This window comes from Mustela nigripes, chromosome 2 (genome assembly GCF_022355385.1).
Source record: "Mustela nigripes isolate SB6536 chromosome 2, MUSNIG.SB6536, whole genome shotgun sequence".
NCBI classification, from domain to species: Eukaryota; Metazoa; Chordata; class Mammalia; order Carnivora; family Mustelidae; genus Mustela; species Mustela nigripes.
In genome coordinates this window covers 215,630,432-215,657,202 of record NC_081558.1, presented here as the reverse complement: position 1 = coordinate 215,657,202, position 26,771 = coordinate 215,630,432, and the positions used below count along the sequence as shown (strand labels likewise).

Here is a 26,771-nt window from a genome sequence, read left to right as displayed (position 1 = left end):
GATAATTAAATAAATGGAATTGCTGTATTTTATTACTAGACCAGTGTGGGCTGTTAGTCACTCATGTTGCTGAGCCTGGTACAGTAAGATTCGGGAGCAGAGGAAGTCTGGAGAAAGGTGCCTCTTGCTGAGTCCCGGAAACAGTGTCCCACAAGTGACTCACTTTCTTGTCGATTCATTGTTTTTCAGCAGCAAAACAGCCACTGTATTTACTTCTAAGTTATCTTTGTATCTTTAAAATCTCAATTATTTTTTGAAGGTTCGTGTAAGTGTTAGTTACCGTTGCTACAATCAATAACCATTTGCCGCTCCAGGCTCCACCAGATCAGTTCTGGGTACAAGGTTATATGGCCAAGGAGGAGTCTGCAGTGGTCTTCCAGCCTAAGAGGCCCAAGGGCAAGGGGTGGGGGCTGGAGGTGAGCCCTGGCCAAAGAGTAGCGCTGTGGGGGAGGGGACAGTAGGTGGCTTCCAAAGCAGCACTAAGGCTCTGTTACAGGGAATAATATAGAATTATCATATGCCCACTGGAAGGTAAAGCCTGTGTAAGTCTGAGGCTTCCACAAGCCAGCTAGGATCAGCATCTCCTTCTTTGGGTAACAGAAAAATACAGTTAGCGTCCTGCTCCCTCCTAGGTCCCCTCTCCCCCACCCCCATCCTTCCTCCACAGTATCTCTCCTATGGCCCAGAAGAAACCTTCCCTCACTGTATAGTCCCACAGGGGTAAGTGTTTAGGCATTGAAGTTTGCAATCATACTTCTCGACCTCTGACTCAGACATCTTTCCAAGATCTGAGCTCATTCAAGGCTGGGGATTTTTCCCCAAGGGTGGAAAAGCTTTTCTCCCCAGTTTGTTCTACGCATACAAAAGATACTGCTCTCTAGGACAGGATGGAGGTAACTTCCTGCCTTTAAACGTAAGATTTGCTGTTGGGGTGATAAAAAAACAAAAAAAAAGAAAGAAAGAAAAAGAAAGAAAGAAAGAAAGAAAGAAAGAAAGAAAGAAAGAAAGAAACTTAATTCCAAAGTGGAAACTTCAGTGTAGAAAAGCGAGACACTAATTTCCAGGGAATTACGCCCAGTGGTGGTGGGGGAGGGGGGATTCCAAAAGATCCCACAGGAGGTCATTCCTGGGTGCAGACAGAACATATTTGCAAATAACACAATTTTTGAAATAGAGGTTAAGACTCGTGGCGGGCACGGTTTGGGGGTTCGGTTCTGAAAAGGGGCGCGGGGGGTCCTTCCGTGGTGGTTTGCTCTAGATCTCGACAGCAGTGGTAGATCCACGAGCTCACACGGTGATAACGTTGTGCAGACCTTCGTGCACGCCAACGAGGACACCTAAAATGGGGCAAGTCTGCCCAGGATCCGCGGTTTGCACGAAAGCCCCCCCCCCCCCCCGGTCGTTGGATCCCTTTGTCCTTTTTTGGCAAAGCGCTGCCGAGTGGCAGCACCGGGAAACCTGGGAAAACCTGCAGTCGCGGCTTTCCGACGGCCGCGCGGAGAATCGGATCGACTCGGATCCAAGCGCCCGCACCCACGCCCCCGGGCGGGCAGCCGCGCGCGGCGGCGGACCCGGTGACCCCGCACTCGCCTCCGTGGGTCTGCGGGGCCTCGGCGCCCCGGGACGGGGGGCGGGGCCGGCGGCGGAGGAAGTGACGTCAGCGGGCGGGGCGCACACCTGGGCACCTGGGCGGCCGGGGCGGCCGCGGCGGCGCGGGGTGGCGGCCAGACGCGCGCGATGGCGGGCGGCGGCGGGAGCCCGTGGGCCCTGGGTCTGCTGCGCACGTTCGACGCGGGCGAGTTCGCGGGCTGGGAGAAGGTCGGCTCGGGCGGCTTCGGGCAGGTGTACAAGGTGCGCCACGTCCACTGGAAGACTTGGCTCGCGCTGAAGTGCCCGCCCAGCCTGCACGTCGACGACAGGTCAGCCGCCCGGGCGGGGGCGCCGGGGCGGGTGGCGCGGCCGGGGCGGGCGCCGCGGTGCCGGGGGCTCGGGTCGCCGCCGGAGCGCTCGGGAGGGACCAGCCGGCGCCGGGCGAGGCCGTGAGCCCCGGCGGTGTCCGCGCCGCCCGCCGGGCCCGAGGGACGCGGAGGCCGGGGGTCGAGCTCCACCGTCCCGTTGCGCACTCCGGGCCCCGCTCCGGCTCCTCCGAGGCACATCGGGGGGCCGCGCTGGGTGGAAGCGCTGTGAGGCGCCCGGGGTGCTCCCGGGCCTTGCGGGAAGCCTCGGATTCTCGGGGCTTTGGACCCGCGCCCCTCGGAGGCGCGTCCGGCCCGCCCGCGACCCGCCTGGGCGCTGCGGTCTGCGCCCGGCTTAGAGAAATTGCCGTGTGGGGATCCGGGCTTTGTGAGTTAGCTGCACTCCGTTCGCCTCACTTAGTAATTTACGCTGGAGCACAAATTGGTCTAAGACGGTAATTATTTCGGTCGGAAGTACTGGCTTGGCTTGGCCAGGCTTCCTCCGGGCTGCGGGGCTCCGGCTCGGCCTTGGGGTCCGGCAGGTAGCCCCGGGGGTCGTGTTTCTCGCAGCACTTACTCGAGGCAAACTCTAGTTTTAGCGACTTTATTTCTACACCCAGCCTCTGGGAAGGGGTCTTTACACTGACCTGCTTTGTGTCCGAGTCAGAGCTCCCTCCCTCCTTGCAAACCCCCGACCCCCACGCTCCAGTCCAAAAGCCAGGACGGTGGGAACCTGCCTGTCCCGGCCTAGCAGGGGTGTTCAAGTTAATCACGGTTGGAAAGGACACAGGGCCACCTCAGTTAAACACAGTTGCTGGACGGTGATCTGTGCATCGTTTTGGGGGTGGGGGTGGGAGAGGGGGGTGTGGAGAAGCTCCGTTTACATGTGCATTTTAGGAGTTTATAGGTAAGCTTCGATTGGACACATCTAAAAGATCACTTAGTGAAAATTTGCGTTCTGCATGAAAGTTGTGTTTGTATTCTGTGTGGAGATCTGCCTTACAAAGGCAGTCCCGGACACACACAGACTAGGGAAAACAGCTCGTTTTAAACCCCACGTAGCCTCTGCTGCCTCAAATGCCTGGTTTGTAATCCTTGGCTTCTGGGAGGTGGGATCGTGGCGATGGCCTTCGCAGGGGCTGTCTGAGTCCCCAGGCCTGAGGTAGAAGGATTGCCGTGCCCTCAGCCCCGTGTGCTCCCCGCGTCATGTTTTCTTCTGGGCCTAGGAGATGAGACGGTACTGCTCTCGGAGGCTCCTCGTTCTAAGCCTCAAACCCAGTGTTTCTTGGAAACTTCGGCAGAGTGGTGGCAGGTGTCATAAAGATAGCACCAGCAGCGGTGAGATGCTGTGCAAGCCCTCCCCTCCCCGCACCAGATCCTGGTAACTTCTCAGGCCGGGAGGGGCGCTGTGGTTATTTTGATAAAATCCAAACTGCTTTGAATACCAGCTAGTGCTTAGATTCAGAAAGGCAAGACCCTGGCCCTAGCAGCTTTCTTGGGGTCTGGGGGACAGGTGTCGGATGGAGTCTGGGTTAAAGTGAGCTTTCTTCATCAGCAACTTTTGTCATGCCAATTTTTTGGTGTCAGAGCAAGCCAAGTGCAGGCTCGTCCCCAGGCTGACACCTCCTCCTGCATCCCCTGACTCTGTGATTTCCAGCCGCTGGGCCCTCATTTCTTGGGTGGCCCAGACGGAGCTAGGGTTTCTCCACACAGGCAGATCACTGAGATGTTGCGTAGCCTGGGTGAAAAGTATTTTGTCCTTTAACTGGAAGCCTTTCCTGCCCTGCCCCAAGCAGGCAGGCGCTGGCATGTCCTGGGCGGCCAGGCCGAGGTCAGCATCACCCAACAGGAAGAGGTTCACCTCTTACACTTGGCCGGCCCGGTAGGGCAGGCTGGAGTTCTGCATATGCCGCGGTGGCTGATTTCTCTGCTCTTGGAGAAGCCAGCTCTGCTTGGCTGATGGCTGACGGTGTTCAGTCCCAGGTGCTGCCCGGTAGCCCAGTACGGGCTGGTGGCACTGCAGGCCTGCGAGCTTCCGGCTAGACCTCGCAGTGTGGTTTTGCTACCTGTCTTGCCAAATTGGTGGTCTCCCTGCCCCACCGTTTGCAAGATGTTCCCTGAAATGGGAAAGAGGATCTTTGTGGGGTTCTGGGAGCAGCCCCTGCCCGCGACCCCCAGACCCCTCCCCAGGCCCCTCGGAGCAGCCGCGGCCTCCGTCTTGTGTGCAGGGGAGGCAGGGGCTGCCCAACCCCAGGCAGCCCTGGAGGATCCCCGGGATGGTGGCGGATGCGGGGGCAGAGAAGCCCCTGCCCAGGGAGCTTCCAAGGGGGTCTTCAGGGATTTCAGGGATCCATCTGTGTTTCCTATTCCTCATGGGCAGGTCTGGTGGCTTTGGGGAGACGAGCGGCCTCCCTGGTGAACCTTGATGAGGGGGTCACGAGGGCCAGGGTGGAGTCTAGGGTTGGGCGTGTTTCCATTTCAGCAAGCATAGTGACCCCAAAGGCCCCATTCCTGAGGCCGCCGCCCCTCCCCCGGGCTAGGAGGAAGCCCTGAATAACAGAGCACCAGGCCCACAGCCACTGCGTCCCAGGCCCCCGGGCCCCGGCTAGTCCGGACGAGCCTGAGCAAACCCCACGTTTGCAGCTACAGAGCTGAAAATCTGACAAGCCCGTTTCTTGTCAGGTTTAAAAATAGCAGTGTGGGAACCCTCGGAGGCTCCTTGGGTGCGCACTGGGATGGCCGGGCCCGGAGGCCGCAGCTCGCACGTGACTCAACTTTTCTCCGCTGCCTTTCCCAGAGCCGGTTCCTGGGTCCCCCTCGCAGGAGCTCTGGGTTCCTCCTCTCCTTCGCCCCATCCGCCCCCCCCCCCCCCCCCGACCCCGCACTGCCCTGCGCCTCCGCCGCCGCCGTTTCATCCTGTTCTTTCGCCCTTTCCACCCTGAATTCCTCCAGAGGGAACCCTTGGTGTCCCTCTCCGTCGGCCTCTGGGGTTTCTGAAGTTCCTGAGCGAGTGGTGAGGAGAGCCCGCTGCGCCTCCGAAACGGTCTGTCTGGTGAATTTCTGGTATTTCCCTCGCACCTGCCCTGCCCGGGAGGGAGAGTAGCCTCGGCCAGTCCTAAGTGAGCAAAAAGTTGAGTTACTGTAAGTGCTGTTGAGAAGGAGCACAGGACCAGGAGCCCCACCTCAGTCCTGGTAACGCTCAGAGATTTTTCGATCTGGGACCAAGAGAGGAGGTGCTGGGCCTGGGGGCGCCCTGGCGGTTCTGCTGGGAAACCGAATTCATAAGCCTTCCCCAGAAGGAGCTGCTTTTGAAAGGGTCCCCGGAGAGAAATGTGACACCGGTCCTGCCGAAATGGGCCCGATTTTAGATACTCTGGAGGCCCGTCACGACATTTAGGGTGCTTTGACGAAGACTGAGGTCCGTGGATTCGGGTGGCCACGAGCTTGACTCTAACAGCGAAGAGAGGGGTTTGGTCATGCGGACCCTGACGGGGCTGGAGCTCCGTGCGCTGGGGTCCTCCAGGAGCCCGGGGTCTGTAGTTTCTTCTCTGTCGTCTGCCTGGAGGGGAAGTATATGGAAAAAAAGCAATTGCTGTTGATAGGAAAACAATAGGTGGTTTCTTTTCGCTCAGGGAGCGCATTCAGTCCCGCCGGGTGGCTCCCCGCGGAGGGCTCATTCCATGCCCATTGAATTGCAGATGCCTCCTGTGGGGGCGTAGGTGTTGGGGGGGGTCCCTGGAGCAATTAAAGAAAAGCTGAGGGGTGGGGTCATTGGGATTTCGGCTGGGTGGGGTCCCAAAATCGTTGTGCCCACCCCTTCTGAACAAAAACAATGCTAGCGCTTTGGGGCCCAGGTCAGCCCCCTCCCCAGGCCCTTGTGAGGCGTCTCTCCGTGTCCCCCAAGACCTCCCCGAGGTTGTCCTGGGACCCCCTTCCTTGCCCTGGGGAGCTGTGGCGACGGGTGGGGTCCACTGTGCTCCAGGGCATTCTGCCGGAGTTGCCAGAAGACCATTTTCCAAGCTGGCTGGTTTTCCCCAGTGAAATGTCCTTACACGAGTGGTCGGTTGTGCAAAGCCTGCCTGGCATTCTTCCCAAGAGGGCACGGGGCTCTCAGGACACCAGCACGGGGGCCTGGTGGTGGGGAGGCAGAGGGAGGCCTTTCTGAGTTTTTGAACCAAGGCATATTGGGTCGAGTGCAAAGGGCCTGGGGCTGGGAGAGCGGGGGTGAGTGGTGTGTTGCCAGTGGGGCTGTTCCGCCACTGGCTTGGCGAGGGATCAGAAGTCACCCTGCTTTTAGGTGCTGCGCCCTTGGGGCAAAGGGAAGAAAACTCTTTATTTGCAAAGTAGCCCAGAGCTTGGGGTAAGGAGAAATTCCACCTCAGTGTCGCTGACTTTGTTCTCAGAATCCGATTGGTTATCAGTCAGGCTTGGAGGGCTCATCTCTGGATGCCCTGCATGGGCAGTGACCCTCCCTGGTCACTGTCCAGCCGGTAACACCCGAGCCATTGGGCCTGTGGGCCGGGAGGGGCACCCTGCACTGCTTTTCCATGGCAGGTGGGTCTCTGGGCAGGACAGAAGGACGCGGGGCCCCACAGACACACAGTGGGAGGGGAGGGGAGGCAAGCCAGCCGCGTTAGAAGAAAACAAAAGCAATAGCATCAGACAAGTTCTAACACCGATTCCTAACCAACTGGGAAACAGAAGCGGCTGCTAACCAACTGGGAAACAGAAGCAGCTGCCGGTGTAACGTCCCCGGGTAGCAACTGGGTTAGGGTTAGGGTTAGGGCTAGGGTTACTGGGGCGTGAGTGCTGGTCGTAGTGGTAGGCAGTGGGAGTAGTGGGCGCTGGGAGGTGGTTGTCCTGTTCAGTGCAGGTGACTGGGTCTTCCCAGGAGGAGGACGGAAGAGATGGGCCCGGGGTATCACTTTGCTCTCTCTTTAAATGACCAGCCTTTCCTCGGGGCTTGAGGCTGGCACCCAGCCCCTCCCTCCTTGATGCCTGTGGAGCCCGGGGCAGGGTTGGGGTCTGCCTCTGTGTGCGAGGGGCTGGTGGACCTTCTGAGTTTCCTTAGGAGGGTGCAAGCAGCTCTTCAACCCTGCACCGGGACCCCCTCCTCCCCACCCCCCGCCCGCCGCCATAGGCAGCATTGCCCTCCTGTGGGCATTCGGCTCTCCGTTCATTGGCCATTTAACAGCGTGCTGCGCAAGCAAGCTGCGCTAAACGCAGTTTGGTGCTACAGTAATCTCCTCTCCATTCCCCATCTGTGGGTCCCTGGTTCCTACGGCCACGGGGAGTCTTTGCTCCTTGAGTGTGTTCCAAACCAGATTCTCCACCTCCTCCGGGGTGCTCCCCCAGCATCGGTGAGGGCCCCCCCACGGACCCCCAGGAGAGAGCGAGGGCATCCTTGCTGGCTGTCCCCTCCATTCCCAGCCCTCGTCAGGTCTCCTCGCTGGTTCTCTCGCTCTCTGCCCGGAGCTGCGGTGACCATGTTGAGCGCAGGTGCTCCGGGCAGGTGGACCTCGGGTGCTGCTGTCTTTGCCATGTGATCTGGGTGCCTTCTCGCCAGCGGGCCCTCCTCCCTGGGAAGGGTTTTCCTAAGTGTGTGATACCTGGTAGCTTATAGTCTCAGAGAGGAGGTCCGTCCGACATGGCCTCATGGGACTCTCCATCGGGCTGGCACACGAGTGCAGGTGGGGAGGGCGGCAGGACCAGGTGCATCCGGGCCCTGGAAGAGCCCCTGTAGTGGGTTCTGGGCTGCTTGTGCCAGAACCTGCACTTTGGGGGCATCCCTGAGGCCACCCTGGCCTACTGCATGCGTGGCCGTGTGCCAGTGTTGGACCTGCTCGGTTCCCAAGATGCAAGAGGGCGCGTCTGGCATGTGGTTCTGGACCATTCCTTTAGGAGCTGATTAGAAAGCACGTTCCCCAGCACATACCTGCGACCCATTGTCCAGGACAAACAGATTCGCTTCTTTTCATCAGGTGCATTTGACATTGCGTCAATTTAAGGTGAAGACTGTGTAACATTGATACATTGATACATTCGCATAGCTCGGAGCGGAGCGATGTTTACATATTACATACTTACTGTCCCTGTGCAACAGACTGTGTGTTCACCTGTACGTGGCTGTTTTCACACTGGGGACAAGCCTGTGCCCTTAAACAGCGTCAGTGGTGACCCCCCACCTTTTGCCCCTGGTCACCACCACTTTATTCCTTCTTAGATTCCACATGTCAGTGACATCACGCAGAACTTTCTCCATCGGGCTCACCTTGCCACAGGTAATGTGCTCAAGGTCCGTCTCCTGCGGATGCGGGAGAGCCTGCCTTCTCGTGGCTGAGAAATTGCGCACGGTGTTGTGTGCACCACAGCTTGCTTTTTACCCCTTCGTACCCTGATGGGCATTTGGGTTGTTTCTGTATCGTGGCTGTTGTAAATAATGCTGGGGTGAACGTGGGTGTGCGGATCTCTTGTGGAAATTTGTTTTCATTGCCTTTGGGTTCCCTCCCAGAGGCCTTGTGTGACAGTTCTGGTTTTGTTTTGTTTTTAATTTCTTTTCAGTGTAACAGAATTCATTGTTTTTGCACCACACCCAGTGCTCCATGCAATCCGTGCCCTCTCTAATACCCCCCCCCTGGTTCCCCCGCCCCCCCCCCCCCCCCCCGCCCCTTCAAAACCCTCAGATTGTTTCTCAGAGTCCATAGTCTCTCATGGCTCATCTCCCCTTCCAATTTACCCCAACTCCCTTCTCCTCTCTAACTCCCCATGTCCTCCATGCTATTTGTTATGCTCCACAAATAAGTGAAACCATATGATAATTGACTCTCTCTGCTTGACTTATGTCACTCAGCATAATCTCTTCCAGTCCCGTCCATGTTGCTACAAAAGTTGGGTATTCATCCTTTCTGATGGAGGCATCATACTCCATAGTGTATATGGACCACATCTTCCTTATCCATTCGTCCGTTGAAGGGCATCTTGGTTCTTTCCACAGTTTGGCGACCGTGGCCGCTCCTGCTATGAACACTGGGGTACAGATGGCCCTTCTTTTCATTACATTGACAGTTTTGTTCTAACTCTTTGGAGGAACCTTCATTTTGGAGGAACCTTCATCATGTCGTCTGCAGTGATTGAGTCAGTGTGCATTCCCACCAGGAGTGTGTAAGGAGTGTGTAAGGACTCCCCTTTCCTCCACGTCCTCTGCAGCACTTGTTCCTCCACGTGCGTGACGCGAGCCCTCCTGACGGGTGTGAGGCGCTCACTGTGGGTTTGATTCACACTTTGCTGATGGTTGGCGATACCCTGCTGGCCATTGTGATGTCCTCTTTGGAGAAATGTCTGTTTAGTTCTTCTTCCCATTTTAAAATCACATTTTTTCTTTAAGTTGTGTTTATTTGTTACCTATTGTGGGTATTAACTTCCTATCCATTAGGTGGTTTGCAGGATTTTTCTCCCAACCTGGAGGCCTTCATTTTGTTCCTTGTTTCTTTGGCTGCCCAGAAGCTTCTGAGTTGGATGCAGTCCCATTTGCTGATTTTTGCTTTTGTGCTTTGCTTAGGGTATCATGTCCAAAGAGCTCATTGCCAGGACGGATGTTAATGAGCTTCTTAATGTTTTCTGCTAGTTTCACCATGGCCAACCTTGCTTTTAGGCTTTTGACCTACGTTGAGTTAATCTCCGTGAGTGGTGACACCAGGGCACATGGTGTCCATGCACATGCACATGTCCACATGCACATGTTCCTCAGCTTCCCGAGCACCGCGTGTCAAGAAGATGCCCTGGTCCCTGCTGAGTGTTCATGGCTCCCTCGTTGAGTATGAGCTGCCCGTGGAAACAGTGAAGTTAGAGTGAATGCTGGGGGTGCTTACGTGGGTGGCTCTGGTCTGGGGTGGTTTATTTTAAAGTTGGCCGAGGGGCACTGAAGCTGGGTCTGCACCGAGGGCTCTCAGGCTTGGCGCGGTTTTTGGGCAACTCTGCGTTGGGAGCTCTCTTACACACCACGGGTCGCCGAGCCACGTCTCTGGCTCCCGCCCACTGGATGCCAGTGGCAGCCCTGAGCCATGACATCCAAAATGTCCCAGACTTTGTTCCGTTTCCCTGGGCGGGGGCAGAGCCGCAGGTACGCGAGCATCCCTGATCGACACTCAGGGATCCTCTCCCCGCGACGCCCGCTGTACAGATTCTTGGCGGATGCTCATGAGACCCCGCCGCAGCGGTGGGGTGTGTGGGCCGAGGGGCTGAGAACCCCCCAGCACCCTGGGGCTGGGAAGTCTCGGCTTGGCCAGCTTGCAGGGTGCGTTTGAGGGTGTCCCGTTTTGACCACCGCTGACCTCAATGGCATGTGACCAAGCCGCCTCCTGTGATTCAGCCCTTTCTCCTGCGTGCACCCGGGGACTTTTGCTCCATTTTGCTGACACAGACCAGGATACGGGGACTCCAGGCTGTGAGTTTGCGGCTGTACCAGGTGTGACCCTGGACCCTGGGCCGACACACTGTGGGGGGCCCGGGAGCAAACGTCCGGAGCTCTGCACCCACAGCCGCCAGTCTGCACCGCGAGTGGGAAAGCAGGCACGGCTGTGTGGCTTGAACGGGGGAGACTGTCTTCCCGCCAGAACCGAGGGCAGGCTGTGCGCAGCGCTTGGGGGTTCCTGAAAAGGTTTGGCATAGATGGCCCAGCCGTCCTACTCCTGGGTGTGGAGCCCAAAGGCTTGGAAACAGGGACGCAGGCGGATACTTGTGCACCAGCATGTGCAGCATACAGCTTTAGTCACAGTAACCTGACGCGGGAAACCACCTACATGTCCACCGTCAGACGAGTGGGTACGTGAGGGTGACATGTTCCTATGGTGGAACATTATTCAGCCCGGAAAAGGAATGGGGCTTGGGCGCACATTGCGGCACAGCTGACGCACGAGCACGTTGTGCTGAGATGCTGAGTCACAGGAGGACAGGCACTGTGGGACTGCACGTCTGTCAGATGCGTGGATGAGTCCGTCCAGGCAGGAGGTAGCCCGGGGTGAGCGGGGCCCACAGGACGGGGCTCCTGTTGAATGGACACAGAGTTCTTGTTGGGCCGATGAACGAGGTTTGGGTGTGGAGCGTGGTGATGGTTGCACAGTCCGTGAGTGTATGTGATGCCTGCGAACTGTACACTTAGCGTGGTTAAGACAAAAACTCCATTACCTATATGTTACTATAACCAAAACAACGGTTTTAGAAGAAGGTGGCTTCGCCGGCTGACATGCCAGTGACGTGAGTGTGGGGTTGGATTCAGGGGACCCTGGGCCAGACGGAGTGCTGGGCTTCACAAGTGACTGGGGTCTTGGGACGGATGCATTGTCTCAAGGAAACTCCTCTTCCGTCGTCCCAGGAGACGGGAGCGCCGGCATTGGCCGTCTCGCTTGGTGACCCCTGGGTTTTCAGATAATAATCAGTGTTACGTTCCCCCGTGCACAGAAGTGCCTGGATATCTCTAAGACGTGTGACCTTGGGAGGCTCCGAGTGGGATCATGGGACATACGTGGGGGTCATTTTCTCCACTCGCGGAGCTGGTGGCCTCCGGGCCTCCGTGTCAGTGGCTGGGGAGCCCCGTGCATGTCTCACGTCTTCGACTTTTCCAGGGAGCGTGGGGAGCTTCTGGAAGAAGCCAGGAAGATGGAGATGGCCAAGTTCCGCTACATCCTGCCCGTGTACGGCATATGCCAGGAGCCCGTGGGCCTGGTCATGGAGTACATGGAGATGGGCTCGCTGGAGAAGCTGCTGGCGGCCGAGCCGCTGCCGTGGGATCTGCGCTTCCGCATCATCCACGAGACGGCCGTGGGCATGAACTTCCTGCACTGCATGGCGCCGCCCCTCCTGCACCTGGACCTCAAGCCCGCCAACATCTTGCTGGACGCCCACTACCATGTCAAGGTAGGACGCGCCCGGCACCATGGGCGGGGCCCTGGCGGCCGGGGGGTTAAGGGCGGGGAGGGCGGGCACAGTGCGCGGGGGGGCCCTCGAAGCAAAGGCCTCCGTCAGCAGAAGGACTCCAGCGACCCCCGTCTCATCGTGCGCAGTGTGAGCCCCTCAACGCGTAGCCGGGGAATGGCCCCTTCGGCACCCGGGTCGCTCCCCTAGATCCTGGAGCAGGAGCCTGAATTCTGGGCACCCTGGAAAAAGAGGCTTCCGGGGTACCCGACACGGGTCTTACTTAGATCTTACTGAAATCCGGCTAGGAGTCCGCCCCTGAGTGCGCTGTGGGTGGGCTGTCTCCGTGGGCCCGCGGGCTCTGTGGTGACGGCTGCACCCCCTTCCGTGGTCTCCGGATGGCGGTGGTGGGATTTGGGGGTGATCTGAAATGGAGGCTCCACAGGAACAGCTCCGGAGGGGGCTCATTCTCGTGATGCCAGGCCCCTGAGGTCTGCCCCTGGTTTTTGTTTTTTTGGGGTAAGTTTATGAAACAGAGAAGTGTGAGGGATCATAGAGCTAAAGCCAGGCACCGGCCACCTGGAATTGCAGTTCGTAACGGCGTCGGGTTTGTGCTCTTTGACTCAGGCTGTCCTCTGCAGGGCCTTCGTGTCCGGGGTCCTGTTGTGGACACCAGGGTGACACGCGTCATGCGTCTTCTCCGTGGGGTGACGCTGGCTCGCTTGGCAGGCCCGGGGCTGTCTGCCTGCCTGCGGGGTGCACGGGCCCAGGAGCGCGCCAGAGGGAGCCGAGGCCTGAGCCCCTTTCTGTTCCCTGTGGGAACCGTTCCTGGAAGACATTCACCTGCGGACACTTGCTCTCCCTGCCCGGTCGCCCCACACTCGCCGGACCCCCTCCCGTGCTGGCCCGAGGGCTCGGAGAGACCCAGGTGCAGTCTGGCCCTGCCCCTGGGCTCTGTTGGAAGGAGGCGCGCGACTGGGCGGCGACCAGGCGGCCTGCTCCTGCGGCTCCTCAGGCCCTTCTGTGCACCAAGGCCAACGGGGAGATCACTGTCCACTGCGAGCTGCCCCTTGAATGGGTGTCGCCCGGAAATCAGACAGTAGCCGGCAGGTGGAGGTACCCTCCTGCTAACAAGCGGTCGGGCGTGAATGGGTGCCACGGCGGTTCCCGGCTTTACTGGAGCCCTGTTTCCTTCCGGCCGGCGTGCTGGCTTCCCGCGGGACCTTCCGCCTCCACTGACATCACAGGGCTGTGTCAGGGAGCGTGCGGTCCTCTGGGTACCCGGGGAGGAGCACCGCTTTCGACCTTGGGCTTGCGCACACGAGAGCCCGAGGAGGCCGTGGCAGACCGTAGGGTGAGCCAGGGGTCCCTCCCGCAGGCCAGGTGCCCTGGGTGGGGGCACGGGTCCTGCTAAGCTGCGGCTCAGGGGTTCAGCCACTGTCCACCATCAGTGGCAGTAGCCACGGGGTCTGTGCCTGTACTAGATTCACACAAACTGAGCGTGGGCCACAGCGGTGTCCCACGAGGGCCGGACAGGTCCTAGGGGGCAGGTGCCCCACAGGTCGCCCACCGGGTGGGGGAGGCGTTACTCAGGGGACTCCAGCTGGGGGTGGGGGTTCTACCGGGGTGGGGTACGGGGTCTGCAGAGAGGATCAGACTTCCTGCTGCAGGAGGAGGGGGCATAGGCAGAAAGGTCATGGAAAATTCTAGGTTTCTTAGTGGGAGGCTAAGTTAGATTAGGGGAGGGGCTGCTGGGTGCTCACCAGCTAAGCAGATCCTAGGGGTGCAGTCCCCACCCCCAGCTGTCACCTGGGGGTGGGGGTCCCCCTCTGTGTTGTAGTGAGGGTCGGAGGTGACGATGGGCTGACCCAGCGCCTGGCCCGCGGACGTGCGTGGTGAGGGCGCTGCTGTTGGCGCCGTGGGCATGGGTGGCCAGACAGTCCTGTTTGCCCCCGGCGATGCCGACCTCTGTCCGGGGTGCGTCTCCAGTGCTAGGTGCACGGTGCGCACTTACTGCTTGCTCAGTAGGGAGACGAGCGCGGTTCTCCACACCGGGTGCTGGGGCTTGCGTTCCTGGTAGGTCGTCCTGCATCAGCTGCCAGCTTCCTCTGTTTGAACACGATTTTCTCCCGCTCATGCGCATGCCGGCTGGGCAGCCTGGTGCTGGTGGCTGTTTCATGAAACGGGTGAAGCTCCTCGAAGAACCCAGTGGGTCCCAAGGAGCTGTGGGTGACTGAGGCCGGTCCCCTCCCCCATCAGCCCAGAAGGCCCAGGGGCAGGGGGCTGCTCTTCTGGGACCACTGCTCAGCCCAACAGACAGATGACGTATTTGCATCACACGTTTCCCGAGTCCCCGAGGTGCGGCATGGAGGGAAGTGTCTGAGCTTCTGTATCGAGGGACGGGCCCCCAGATTTCGGGGCGGCCTGTGGTCTGGGATGATCTGGATGATAAGACTTGAATCTGGAATCCTGAAATGAGATCAAGTCATCAGCCTCCCTCCTCCCCTCGGGCGCCTCAAGACTGCCTTTCTGTACTCAGCAGGGGTGGCTGGAGGTCACGGTTTTGGAGCAAATGCCTACTTTGCAGAGTGCGGTACAGAGACTTCATGTTAACTCTACATGTACGTTAGTGTGAACTGTGTGAAATACCAGAGGAGCAAGCCCATCTCAAGCAGAAAAGAAAAAGCTTCGTTTATTGTTACTGTATTTTCTCTCTTTTTAAAACATGCTCCACACCCAGTGTGGGGCTTGAACTCACGATGGGGATCCAGAGCCCCGTACCACAGCCGCTCAGCTGGCCAGGCGGCCCCTGGAATGGTTTAGTTTAAGGCTTCTGTGGTCCATTCGGCCCAGACCAGACCGTATGCCGGGGGACCCTGAGGGTCCCGTGCTCCTGTGGCTCCATAAGCCAGCACAGCCCTGACCAGGCCCTTCCTTGGTCTCGTCCAGCTGGGCCCGGGGGGAGCAGGGCCCACGTCCCGGTGGCATCTCTGAGCACTGAGCAGTACTGAGGCGGGTGCTGGATGTGAAAGTTCGTTTGCAAATTATAGGGCACCTGCTGTATACACGATAGACACTGGGATGGCCCGGGCCCCGGTGTCCGGGATCAGACAGACGGGCCCTGGGCAGGACAGGGCAGGGAGGGGGCGAGGAGGTACCCGGTGGAGGGTGGGGGCAGGTGGCGCGGAGGGTCAGGGGAGAGAATTTGGATTTCTGATCTGCATTTCGTTGCTGTGGCTTTTACGTGAAATTTATGGTTATTTTCTCACACCGAGGACATTCTGAGGTGGACAGCGGAAATGCAGAAACGAAGGGGAAGGGCTTGCGCGGGGCGGGAGGCACGGGGTCGGACCCCGGGCCCCAGTGGGTCTCCACGTCCGAACTTGAAGGGCTGAAGCGGCTGAGAGTTTGAACTGAGACATCCGCACTGTGGACTTGGAGAGGTCCCGGGCCGGCTCTGTCTCCGCCCGGAGCAGCTCTGTGGACGTGCAGGGCAGGGTGGTGCACGGGAGTTTTCTGGGAGGCCGACATGGGCAGCCGGGGCCCAGCAACAGCCAGGCGGACCCTCCGGGCATGGCCCCATGCGGTCCCGGCTGGGCCCCGTCCTGCTCCGGTTCTGTCCAGCCGCTCCCGGCAGGTGTGGTCCCAGCGCCCTTGTAGGTCCGGGTGACCGGGGGTGCGTTCTCCCTGTGTTGAGCGGTGCTGACGCCCAGGGCACGCGCGCCCAGAAGTCAGGCCCAGCTCAGCCCCATTCCCTCCCTCCCTCTGCGTGTTTGAGGTGGGGCCCTGGACTTCACTGGAAGGCGTCACAACAGTTCGTAAGCCTTGGAAGAGACCACGAAGGGACAGTTTTCCACGTGGACCCCCAGTCCCTTCGTGTCAGGGAGTGTGGCCTGGGCCCACGCACACAGCTTCAGCCGGCGTCCGGGGGGCCCGACACACGCAAGCGGGGGCTGAGCTGCGGGGAGCCGGTGACGCCTTCCCTCTCGCCGTGGGGTCCCCCGAGCTTCCTGAGCTCGCCGGACACCTGGTCCCAAAGGAGAGGAGAAGGCGGAGGTGTGGGGCCTGCGTAGCTGGGGTCCGGGCGCTCCCTCGGGGCGGGCGGCGCACGGGGAGGAGAGGTGCGTCACGTCACGCCTTCTATGTGGATGCCTCGTGTTCAGGAAAGGAGACAGCAAGTGTCTGTTGATCGCGCGCGGTTCCGGGTGGAGGGCAGAATGCCTCCTCGAGGCTGCATGGTGTGTGTCTTGTTTGCTTTAAAGGGCGTCTGAAGGCCCAGTTCCCTTTAAAGATCATGCTGTGCCCCCCCCCCCCCCCCGCCAGCTGGACTGCGGCCTGACCTGCGGCTGCGGCTGCGGCAGGACTCCCGGCCCTGCCCTCATATGTCATCTGAAACCCCGACAACCCCAGGGTCGCTCTTCTCCTTTAGGCCTACTTGGGCCGTGCCCGGTGGCAGGCGTAAGATTGTAATCTTCCAGAGTTCTGCCTCTCAGTGAATTCTTTCCTTAAAGCGTAATCTCTTCCCTGCACGTCGAGCTCCCAGTGGCGGGGACACGGTTCCTCCAAAGCCGTCTGTGCCTTCCCTGGAGGGGACGGAGCCGTGTGGCCCGGCAGAGGGGAAGGGTTGGGAGAACCCTAGTGCCTCCCCGGGGGCCCCACGAAGCTCGCTGATCGCTGGTTTCCTCGCTCTGTTGCAGATTTCTGATTTTGGGCTGGCCAAGTGCAACGGGCTGTCCCACTCCCACGACCTCAGCATGGACGGCCTGTTTGGCACCATCGCCTACCTCCCTCCGGAGCGCATCCGGGAGAAGAGCCGGCTCTTCGACACCAAGCACGACGTGTACAGGTGCGCGACAGACGTGCGAGTGGCCCCAGCTGGGGCTCTGCACCTCGATTCCTCGGTTCGGGGTTTTTCGCTGGGGGTCCAGGCTACCCCAGACGTGCAGCACAGCTGTCCCCTGCAGGTGCTGCCAGCGGGGGTGGGGAGTGCTCGTGCTTGGTGCCAGTTAGAGACCCGAGCAACCAGACGGGCTCCCGCACTGGGAGAGCGCTGGTGTTCTCGTGAAGCGCGGGTTCCTCTAGCCGGTGTGTCCTCGGTGCTCCGTGGGTCCCTGCGTGCGAGGACGTGGGCTCCTGCCCGGGCCCCTCCCTCCGGCCCAGCAGCTTACACTTCTCATGTCACTTAGCTTTGACGGAGGAACGCAGGCTTGCTGGGGTTGTCCACAAACCAGCGTCCGCGGGATGGAGGTCCTCGAGCGTAATCCCCACGCCGGCGGTGCCTGCCTTTTCCACATTGCAAAGGTCTTACTCACCCAGACCTGCTGGAGGAGAAGACAGGGAGGGTTGGAGGGCGCGCCCAAGCCCCTTAGCACGGGCCTTCCGCATGCGGACCGTGACCCTGCGCCCTCGAGCACGAAGCTTTGCCTTCGCGACGTGGCCTGCGCCTGGGGTCCCGGCAGACTGGTTTGGCCGTCGCCCTTGGGTGCGTGCTCTGCCGGGCTCTGGGCTGTCCGCCTGTTGTCGGTGGCACGGTGGGGACCTGTCCTGGCTCGTCGAGTTTGGGGACGATAAGGTTCCGGGTTTGTTTTGGAGATGAGCGTTTCAACTTTTGAACTTGGAGACTTCAGTTACTTTTCCGTGGAGAATTCCGGGCTTCCCTGTCGGTAGCCGCTCTCCACTCGGGGCAGGGTGCTCGCTCGGTGTCTGGGCTCCTTGTTTTATTTATTTATTTAACTTTTAATGTGTTAGACTGTGCTTGTTGGGGGGTATAGTCAGAGTAATTTTTTAAAAAGATTTTATTTATTTATTTGACAGAGATTACAGTAGGCAGAGAGACAGCCGGGGAAGGGGTGGAAGCAGGCTCCCCGCTGAGCAGAGAGCCCGATGCAGGGCTCGATCCCAAGACCCTGGGATCATGACCTGAGCTGAAGGCAGAGGCTTTAACCTGCTGAGCCACCTAGGCGCCCCAAGTCAGAGTAATTTTGTACACTGTGTATGTATCCAGAGAGTGAGTGAGTGTGGATATGATTTCCACCAACCAAGAAAGGACCTCAGCTAGGTCAGCTGGCCCGGCTCTCGTGTTCCCCGCTCTCTGCCCAGCCCCGTGTGACCTCTCAGCGAGCAGGCTCCTCGCCCCGTCCGGAGCTGGCGTCAGCGCCTCGTGCCCGGAGCCTGCCGGAAGATGGAGGGCGACTAAGCAGACACAGGCCCGCTCCCCGGCGCCCACTGTCCGGCCGCAGAGCGCGTCCCTTTCGTTTGGCCGCTTCACCCCCACCCCAGGCACGCTGTTGGGGCAGCAAGAGGTCACGTGTGTCCGTCAGGCAGCGTCTGACATCGGAGCCACCCCCCCCCCCCGACGCTCCATGGGGAGCCCCGTTCCACGAGCGGGCGGGAAACGTCTCGGTGTCATTTCTCCCCCTCGCCTCTCCCACTGCCTCGCTCTTGAAGGCGCTGGAGCGCTTTCCTTCCGGCCCGTGCCGTGTGGGTGAGCCCCTGGCCCGCAGAGACTGACCCGGCCGATTTTCCTTCCAGCTTCGCCATCGTGGTCTGGGGTGTGCTGACGCAGAAGAAGCCCTTCGCAGGTGAGTGGCGCGCCGTGTGTGGTCCTGTCTCCGTTGAAGCTGTGCCTGTGACCCGCGCTCCCAGGGGATGGGGGGTGGCTCTGGGCCACGAGGCCGGCGGGACCGTCCCGGGGGCACCGTGGGGGCGCTGGTCCATCCTACCCAGCGTGTCCTGCACAGCCCCACTGCCCGCGCTGCAGGCCTCTGTGTGGACACCGGCACAGTCACAGCGCGGTTCGAGGGCCGGGGAAGGCGGCCGCCCGAACAGTTCTGAACGGTTCTGAACACCGAACCTGCTCTGTTCAGCAGGTTTCTGTCTGTACCAGCTCGTTCCTCTGTGTGTGTGTATACGCATGTGCGTGTGCATGTGACATGATACACGGGACACAAATAGCCTTTTATCTCTTTAAAGTGTCTGATTCAGGGACATCAAGTGCATTTGCCGCTGCATAGATGCCCCCACAGCCTAGAACCAGAACATTCTCACCCCCATGAAGGGACCCTCCCCCACCCCCAGTCCAGGCCAAAGGCCACCCCCCCAGCCCCTGACAACTGCCCGACGGCCTTCTGTCTCTCTGGATTTGCCAGCTGTGGATATTTCCAGCCAGTTCTTTTCTTTAATTTAAACATGGCAAAATACATGTAAATACGTGTGAACTCTACCACCTTAGCCACCCGTAAGTGTGTCATCGGGGGGTATGAGGCGCGGCCCCTGCCGGGCGACCAGTCTCCAGGGCAGCTGGGTGGATTTCGCACCGATGGGCGCACCCAGGTCCCTGACGTCCCCCCCGAGCGCTGCGACATCTCGTCCCCCTTCAGGCAGCCCCTCCGATGTCTGTCCTCCGGGTGCCCGTGCCTTGACACGTTAGAAAAATCGAGGACGTTTTACCCTCACCATGTTCCTCTACGGGTGTACGTGGGTCATTCGTGCTACTTTGCACTTGGATGGGAAAGATCAGGAAATTCAGAGCAGCGTCGGTGTGAGGCCCCCCGGTCCGGGAGTCCCGTCCTGGTGGGGGTTTGTGTCGTTGTTGTCGGTCTGCCTCCCTCCCCCTCCTCCCCCGCGGCCGCCATGGTGTGAGTCCGTGTGGTCTGGCGGCACGGCCCTGGCCCGGGACGGTCTGACACACGCCCTCCAAGGCCAGGTGCGTGACATGAAGGTCAGGAGCCAAGGCCTGTGTGCTTTATTGCTTGGGACGTAGGGGAGTTCGCAGTACGGAAGTGAAAGGCGTTTCTGGAACTTTCCGTCCGTTTGGCAGCAGAAAGTCTTCCAGGTGTTCACGTCGGTTTTGTCTGGAGGCCCTGCAGGGTTTGGCGGGTGCATCGTGGAAATGATGCGCAGCTGCCGGAGAGCTGTTGTACGAGATTCAACCGGATCCCGGCCGGTGGCGGGGACTTGGGGCCAGATTTCCACACCTGCCGACATGTGTCTGCTGCCTGGGCAGGGCTCCCTGCAGCAGGTGTGCTGGGAACTGGGGGCGGGGGGGGGCGCTGGGAACAGGGAGCTTGGGGTCCCGTCTGATGGGCGTTGTGATTTTAGGCTGAGCAGAGAGAGAAGTCTAGCTCAGTGAGGGTCACTTTGGGCTCCCTGGTCTGTGACCAAGGGGCTGGTGATAGTGACGCGTCTGCTGTGCTCAGGAGGGTTGCAGAGGAGGTCAGGTGGGCCCCACGTGACGTACTGTGGGCAAAGGGCCCTGTTCATACTCCCCAGACCTGAGCGTGTTTGGAGGAGGGCAGGCGTCCTGGCCAGTGTCGCTGTGGCCGGCTCCCTGCACGGCCCCCCTGGGGCCTGCGCTTTGGGGTAGAAATCAGAGTTTAGGAAGGGTGTTGCATCATCACAGGGAGATCCGGGTTTACGTGGAGGTCGGACCACGTGACTTCATGACTTGTGAGCGTTCCCTCCCTTTGGCAGGCACGGGCCACTTTGGAACACGTCTCATCAGATAGTTTTCTTCTTTGAACCCCGTTTTCCTTTGAGCTGGTTGCCCAGGCAGATGTTCCCTGTGATACGGGCCCTGGTTCCATCTGGAACATCGTACGGAATTTCTAAAACCTGGAAGGGGGAGCGCAGACACGCGCTGGGGTACGAGGAGTCACGAGCTCTCTGTGCTTTGCAAAGGAAATGAAGTGGCCTCCGGGTGCCGTCGTGGGGACGGCGGATGGTGTGGGTGACGCACGTCCCTCCTCCTGAAGGGGAAGCCCACGGCCCCCGGCCCCGGAGCTGCCCTGACTTGCCCGCTTCTCCTTTGCAGATGAGAAGAACATTCTGCACATCATGGTGAAAGTGGTGAAGGGCCACCGCCCGGAGCTGCCGCCCGTGTGCAGAGCCCGGCCGCAGGCCTGCAGGGCCCTCCTGCGCCTCATGGAGAGGTGCTGGCACGGGGACCCCCGCGAGCGGCCCACCTTCCAGGGTGAGTGTCCCGGGGCTCCCTGGGACCTGCCCCTGATGGCTGTGCTGGGGTCCCGGGAGGGAGGGAGTAGGCAGGAGGCGGGGGATCAGACACAGGTACGCGGACAGGCTGGCCACTGGCTCGGGGCCCTGCAGCACCTGGGGCTGGGTCGGGGCGTCGGGCACTGGGAGCGGTCGTGGCCGTCCACCCCTGCTCCAGCCCGTGGCTGGTTTGCTGCCCAGAGGGGCCGCCGCTCGGTGCTGCACGTTCAGGTGTGGCGGCGCGTCTTAGGGGACCGGCGAGACCCCTCACCTGGGGCTTTCTTTGCCTTTGTCCTGGGGTCTTGGGCCCCTGGAATGGGTGTACTTTTTGCGGTTGGAAAGTGATTCTTATGTAATTTGGGTTGGTCGTTACATTGGGAACACGGAGGGTGGGGATGATAGGCTGCCCTGGTCTTCGTGGGCATGCAGGCTGCTGGCTCTGGTAGATGGGGTTCCCCCGAGGCAAGCCTTGGCACCCGCAGGGAGCCTGGAACGCCGTGGGTCCTACTTAGAGTCTGGCAGACCCTGTTGGTAATGGCTAATGGGAGGCCTCAATGGGGCCCGTGCAGAGGCTGTGGGGACTCGCTTGGGAGGTCCGCCGGGCCGGAAGCTGGGGTGCCGGCCAGTCCCCGGGGGTGCCGTGCCCCAGCTCTCACCTCTTCTGTCCCCACCCGAAGTCACACGTTTCTGTAGCGAATGTGGAAGCCATTGTCCGAGTGACACGCCCGGTTTTCTTTTCTCCCCAATAGAAATTACTTGTGAAACCGAGGAGCTGTGTGAGAAGCCGGACGGGGCCGTGAAGGAGCCGGCCCAGGGTCTGGACACAAAGCAGCCGCTGGAGCCCGAGAGCCCGGTAATGGCCCCCTTCCTGGACGTCATTTCTCAGCCCCCCTCCCTTTCTGCAGGCTTCCCTGCCGGCCTGGACTGGTCCCCCAGCTCACCCGGCACCTGGGGTCCCACACCCCCAGCTCACCCGGCACCTGGGGTCCCACACCCCCAGCTCACCCGGCACCTGGGGTCCCACATTCGGGAGCAGGATGGCGGTCTCCTGGCTGGCCTGGCAGCCCCGGGGGCCGTTCCTGCCGAGCTGCGCCCCACCCCTGCCTCCTGTCTGTGGTTCAGAGTGGACAGTGAGTGGACAGTGTGGGTCGCTTTTGACACTGGAGGCTACGGGCCGGATGCTCTTTGAGCCGGGGAACAGAAGACCTGTGTAGGCCCCATTGGGGTAGGGGGTCTGGGCTCTGCGGTCTCTGCCCCCTGGCTTGGAACTCTGGCCCCGTTGTGTCTGCTGCTCGGAACTGGCTTGTTGCCAGAGAGCCACGTGGGTTAAGCGAGGTGCTGTGACAACGGTAAAGGCTAGAGCTCGCTGGGCCCGGGGTGGCAGGCCACGGGAGACGTGTCGGGGGAAGCCTGATGCGTTACCTGGTGTCGGGCGGTGTAGGCCAGGCTGTCCGTGTAAGGCCGGGAGATCAGCGTTCAAGGCGTGCCCGTTGTCTCAACATAAAGGGGCGTGTGTGTGAGGCTGGGGAGCAAAGGTGCCTGGGGGTGGCAACCTCGCCCTGATAAGGAAGAAGGAGCCCCCAGCTTGAGGGCGCGGCCGCGCACTGAGCCAGTGGGTCAGAGTGGACCAGCGGGTCCCAAGGAGCGAGGACCGGGGACCGGTGGGCTTGAACCGGGAGGGGTCGGAAGCCACCCTCGGGCTTAATCCCTCCCCAGAAATCTGCCTTTCTGGAGGTCCGGTAGGGACGCCCTCCAAAAGGCTCCGTTGGTGCGTGTGGACTAGATTGTCCCTGCTGGTGCTGGAGCCGGGCCTGCCCCGTGCACTTGCCCCCACGCCGCCCCCCAGCCCTACTCACGGGGCTCAGAGGAGGGGGCACAGGTGGTTGTCAGTGAGGGGCTCCCAGCCCCTGTCCCGAGTCCTTCCTTCCGTACCCACGCTGGCCGGCCAGGTGGGCACGGCCCAGCACTCGGGCTTCCCACGCTCCCTGCGCATCACGCCCTGCCCAGTTCGAGGGGCTTCCCGCGTCCATCCAGTCTGTCTGGGCTCGCAGCGTGTCTGCGCCTGGCGGGCCCCACGCACGGTGCTCGGGCTTCCCTGCGGCTGTGCACGTGGCCACAGGCAGAGCGCCCTGTGTGGCTGCCCAGGGACCCAGGGCCCCTTCCCTCTCCGTGGCACTGCCTGTGTCCTGGGTGGCTCTCATCCACCCCCCTCTGCCTGGTTCACAGAAGCCCGTGTGCACCCCTCTCAAGCGAGCGTCCGCGCCGACCTTCGACAGCGACTACAGCCTGTCTGAGCTCCTCTCCCAGCTGGACTCGGGCACCTCTCAGACCCTCGACGGCCCGGAGGAGCTCAGCCGCAGCTGCTCCGAGTCCCGCCTGCCGTCGGCCAGCAGCGGCAAGAGGCTCTCGGGGGTGTCTTCCGTCGACTCTGCCTTCTCCTCCAGAGGGTCCCTGTCCTTGTCGTTTGAGCGGGAGCCTTCAGCGGGCGGTAAGTGAGAACCTCGTTTCCTGGGAAGTAACGCACAGAGTGATGGGGCCGCAGGCAGGCCGTGTGTGTAGGAGCCCGTGTGCCGCTGGAAGCTCGGGCAGCAGCTTCTGGAGCCACTGTCCATGTTTGTATCCGTGACCGACTGCCGGGGGCGTTGGCACGTAGCTAGCTCGCCGAGCCCAAATCCGGAGGGGCCGTGCTGGTGAGCGGCGGGCCGAGCGGCTCTGTGGGCTGTCACTTCAGCAGAGGGAGTGGGCCGTCCCCTGGGCTGTGCGGGAGGCCTTACCTGTGCCAACCCCAGGTGTAGGGTCTGACCTTGGCTTGGCAGAAGCCCGAGTCCTGTCAAGTGAGGCCAGTGGAGAAAGGAAACCCGCACCCGGAGAGCTCTCTTGCAGAGGGCAGCCGTGTCCCCCCTTTTCATGAAACCCCTTTGCTTGATTTGTGAGTCCCCCGTTCATTTTAACCACGTGTTAGGATGGGTGAGTCGCTCCTGGAGGTGTTACCGTGTTGATTCCGTCCTGTACTACCTGTTGGGGTAGGGTCCTTCCCGGTGACGTCACCTTGTATTTTTATGTTAATTCTGATGGGTTTTTCCTTCAGAAGGGGGTTTTTCCCTGCCTCTGGCCCAAATGCTGGTCCCTGGGCGCAGGGGCTGGCTCCCCCCACATGGGGAGGGGAAGACGCAGCCCCGTCCTGCCCTCAGGGTGCTGCGGCCCCGCCAGGCAAATACGGACTATGGCCGGTCAGGGGGGACAGTGGTGTGGGGGCGGCCAAGTGCCTAGGGGCCGTGGGGAGGGTGCGGAGCCCGGTGGGAGGGGGAGTCTTGTTTCTCCTGGTGGATCAGGGCCTTCCTGGAAGGAAGGGCTTTTCCCGCATGCCGGGAGCCTTCTGCGATTTTTAGAGTGGACTCTGGGGAAAAAGAGGGCATTTTGGGTTGAGGAAAAGCCTTACAGAGACACATCTGTGGGCAGGGCCCAGCCAGACAGCTTGACTGGGTGAGAAGAGACGGAACGGGCAAGACACTCCCCACCTCGGGGGGAGAGACGTGTCCTAGAGCTCTCGCTGGGTCCGATGCTCTTGGAGGATCCGTTCCTGGCTGGGCTCGGAAGCCGGTGCAGAGACGCTAGCCCGGACGTGGCGGGCTGCGCGGGCTGTGTTTTCTTGAATTCCAGCCTGTACGTCGCATCCCCAGCCCCTGCCCCCTGCAGGTCCGCTGGAGAGTAGGGGAGGGGATGTCGCTCTGCACTAACGGGAACGCAGACACTGGTAGGACTAACCTTTTCCTCATGAATAGCGGTTCTTCCGGAATGGGACGTCGCAGTCCTTGACGGATTCTTTCAGGAAACCTTCCGACGTCTCCTGGGTGAGACGCTGCATTTAGGAGGCCGGGTCGGGGAGCCGCGGGCGGCCTGGGAAGGGTGCCCCCGGCCTCGGAGCCGTCAGCTCTCCAGGAGACTCGGGGCACACGGCCTTTCTTAACCTTTTTCTCTTCCCAGTGAAGTAAGTGTAGCAATCACGGCCGTTCCGAGCACACAGAGGCCGAGGCTTGCGTCCTTATCAGACGACAACCGTGTAGGTCTGTAGCATGACTTTCACTTTGCAAATGTGTCTCCCCGCCGCATCTGAAACCTAGTAACACGGCCCCGCGGGCTCTTGAGTGAGTCCAGCCGCACGGCGACCCGGGGGCCACATCCGGGCACCAGCCAGGCCCCGGGAGTGGCTGGTGGCCTGAGCCTCGTCTCTCTCTCTCCCCGCAGATCTCGGCACGACCGACGTCCAGAAGAGGAAGCTGGTGGAAGCCGTCGTGAGCGGGGACACCAGCAGGCTGATGAAGATCCTGCAGCCCCAGGACGTGGACCTGGTGCTGGATGGCGGCGCCAGCCTGCTGCACCTGGCCGTGGAGGCCGGGCAGGAGGAGTGCGTCAAGTGGCTTCTGCTCAGTAACGCCAACCCCAACCTGACCAACAGGAAGGGCTCCACCCCGCTGCACGTGGCGGTGGAGAAGAGGGTGCGCGGGGTCGTGGAGCTCCTGCTGGCGCGTAAGATCAGCGTCAACGCCGCGGACGAGGACCAGTGGACGGCGCTGCACTTCGCGGCCCAGAACGGGGACGAGGGCAGCACTCGGCTGCTGCTGGAGAAGAACGCGTCCGTCCACGAGGTGGACTGCGAGGGCCGGACGCCCATGCACGTGGCCTGCCAGCACGGCCAGGAGAGCATCGTGCGCATCCTGCTGCGCCGAGGCGTCGACGTGAGTCTGCCGGGGAAGGACGCATGGGTGCCGCTGCACTACGCCGCCTGGCAGGGCCACCTGCCCATCGTCAAGCTGCTGGCCAGGCAGCCAGGCGTGAGCGTGAACGCGCAGACGCTGGACGGGAGGACGCCGCTGCACCTGGCCGCCCAGCGAGGCCACTACCGTGTGGCCCGCGTCCTCATCGACCTGCACTCCGACGTCGACGTGCGCAGCGTGCTGTCGCAGACGCCCCTGCACGTCGCCGCGGAGACGGGCCACACCAGCACCGCCCGGCTGCTCCTGCACCGGGGAGCCGACAAGGAGGCGGCCACGGCGGAGGGCTGCACCGCTCTGCACCTGGCTGCCCGGCACGGGCACCTGGCCACCGTCAAGCTGCTCGTGGAGGAGAAGGCGGACGTGCTGGCCCGGGGGCCCCGCCACCAGACGGCGCTGCACCTGGCCGCCGCCGCCGGGCACGCGGAGGTGGTGGAGGAGCTGGTGAGCGCGGACGTGCTGGACCTGGCCGACGCGCAGGGGCTCAGCGCGCTGCACCTGGCCGCCCAGGGCAGACACGCCAAGACGGTGGAGACGCTGCTGAAGCACGGCGCGCCGGTCAACCTGCAGAGCCTCAAGTTCCAGGGCGGCCGCGGCCCCACTGCCGCACTCCTCCGGCGGAGCAAGACCTAGCCTGCCGCCCTGGACGCCGGGACCCCCGTGGGCTTCCTGTCCCACTGCCGTGTTCACTGTGGGGACGGAAGGACGCTGTGCCGGTCGGCGCCGCCCGCCACGTCTGCGGCCCGGCAGAACCCTGACCGGGAGGGCCAGCGAGAGGCAGGTGGCTGCCGACTCTGGGTTCGCGAGGGACATCCGCTCGGGCGCGTCCCCCTCTGAGGGCTGTCGGCTGGAGCGCGCTGGGCTGCCGACCCCTCCCCTGATCGCACGCTATCAGATGGACGATGGGTCGGAATCATTTCTCTGCTCCTCGCTCCCTGCGGGGCCCCAGGGTGGCCGAGCCATGGCCGGAGCCGGTGCCAGAGGAGCTGTGTCTTGGATCCGCAGACCCCCCAGCAGGCACTAAAGCCTGTTTCAGGGAGTTTTAGTGGAATCCTTGTCTTACAGACTGTGTTCAAGAAACAGACATGGTGTAACTATCGCCTTAAACTTGTTAAAAACGCTTACGTCCATGGGCTGTCTGGTC

General features: G+C 61.2%; 1 protein-coding gene across 1 annotated transcript; it reads left to right on the top strand.

Annotated features, from left to right (window-relative positions):
• Positions 1-1,711: 1,711 nt before the first annotated feature.
• RIPK4 (receptor interacting serine/threonine kinase 4) lies at positions 1,712-26,356 on the top strand. The gene is made up of 8 exons (XM_059392388.1): positions 1,712-1,919; positions 11,576-11,867; positions 16,562-16,710; positions 18,396-18,445; positions 20,677-20,835; positions 21,605-21,708; positions 23,082-23,343; positions 25,101-26,356. The coding sequence occupies exons 1-8, from the start codon at positions 1,738-1,740 to the stop codon at positions 26,258-26,260; spliced, it is 2,358 nt and encodes a 785-aa protein (XP_059248371.1). The 5' UTR covers positions 1,712-1,737; the 3' UTR covers positions 26,261-26,356.
• Positions 26,357-26,771: the final 415 nt, after the last annotated feature.

What these genes read in the sequence shown, in the direction of transcription:
- RIPK4 (XM_059392388.1), top strand. Translation starts at nt 1,738, where the DNA reads ATGGCGGGCGGCGGCGGGAGCCCGTGGGCCCTGGGTCTGCTGCGCACG. An exon ending in AGCCTGCACGTCGACGACAG is followed by an intron (nt 1,920 to 11,575) that starts GTCAGCCGCCCG and finishes CGACTTTTCCAG; the next exon opens with GGAGCGTGGGGAGCTTCTGG. An exon ending in CGCTGGAGCCCGAGAGCCCG is followed by an intron (nt 21,709 to 23,081) that starts GTAATGGCCCCC and finishes CCTGGTTCACAG; the next exon opens with AAGCCCGTGTGCACCCCTCT.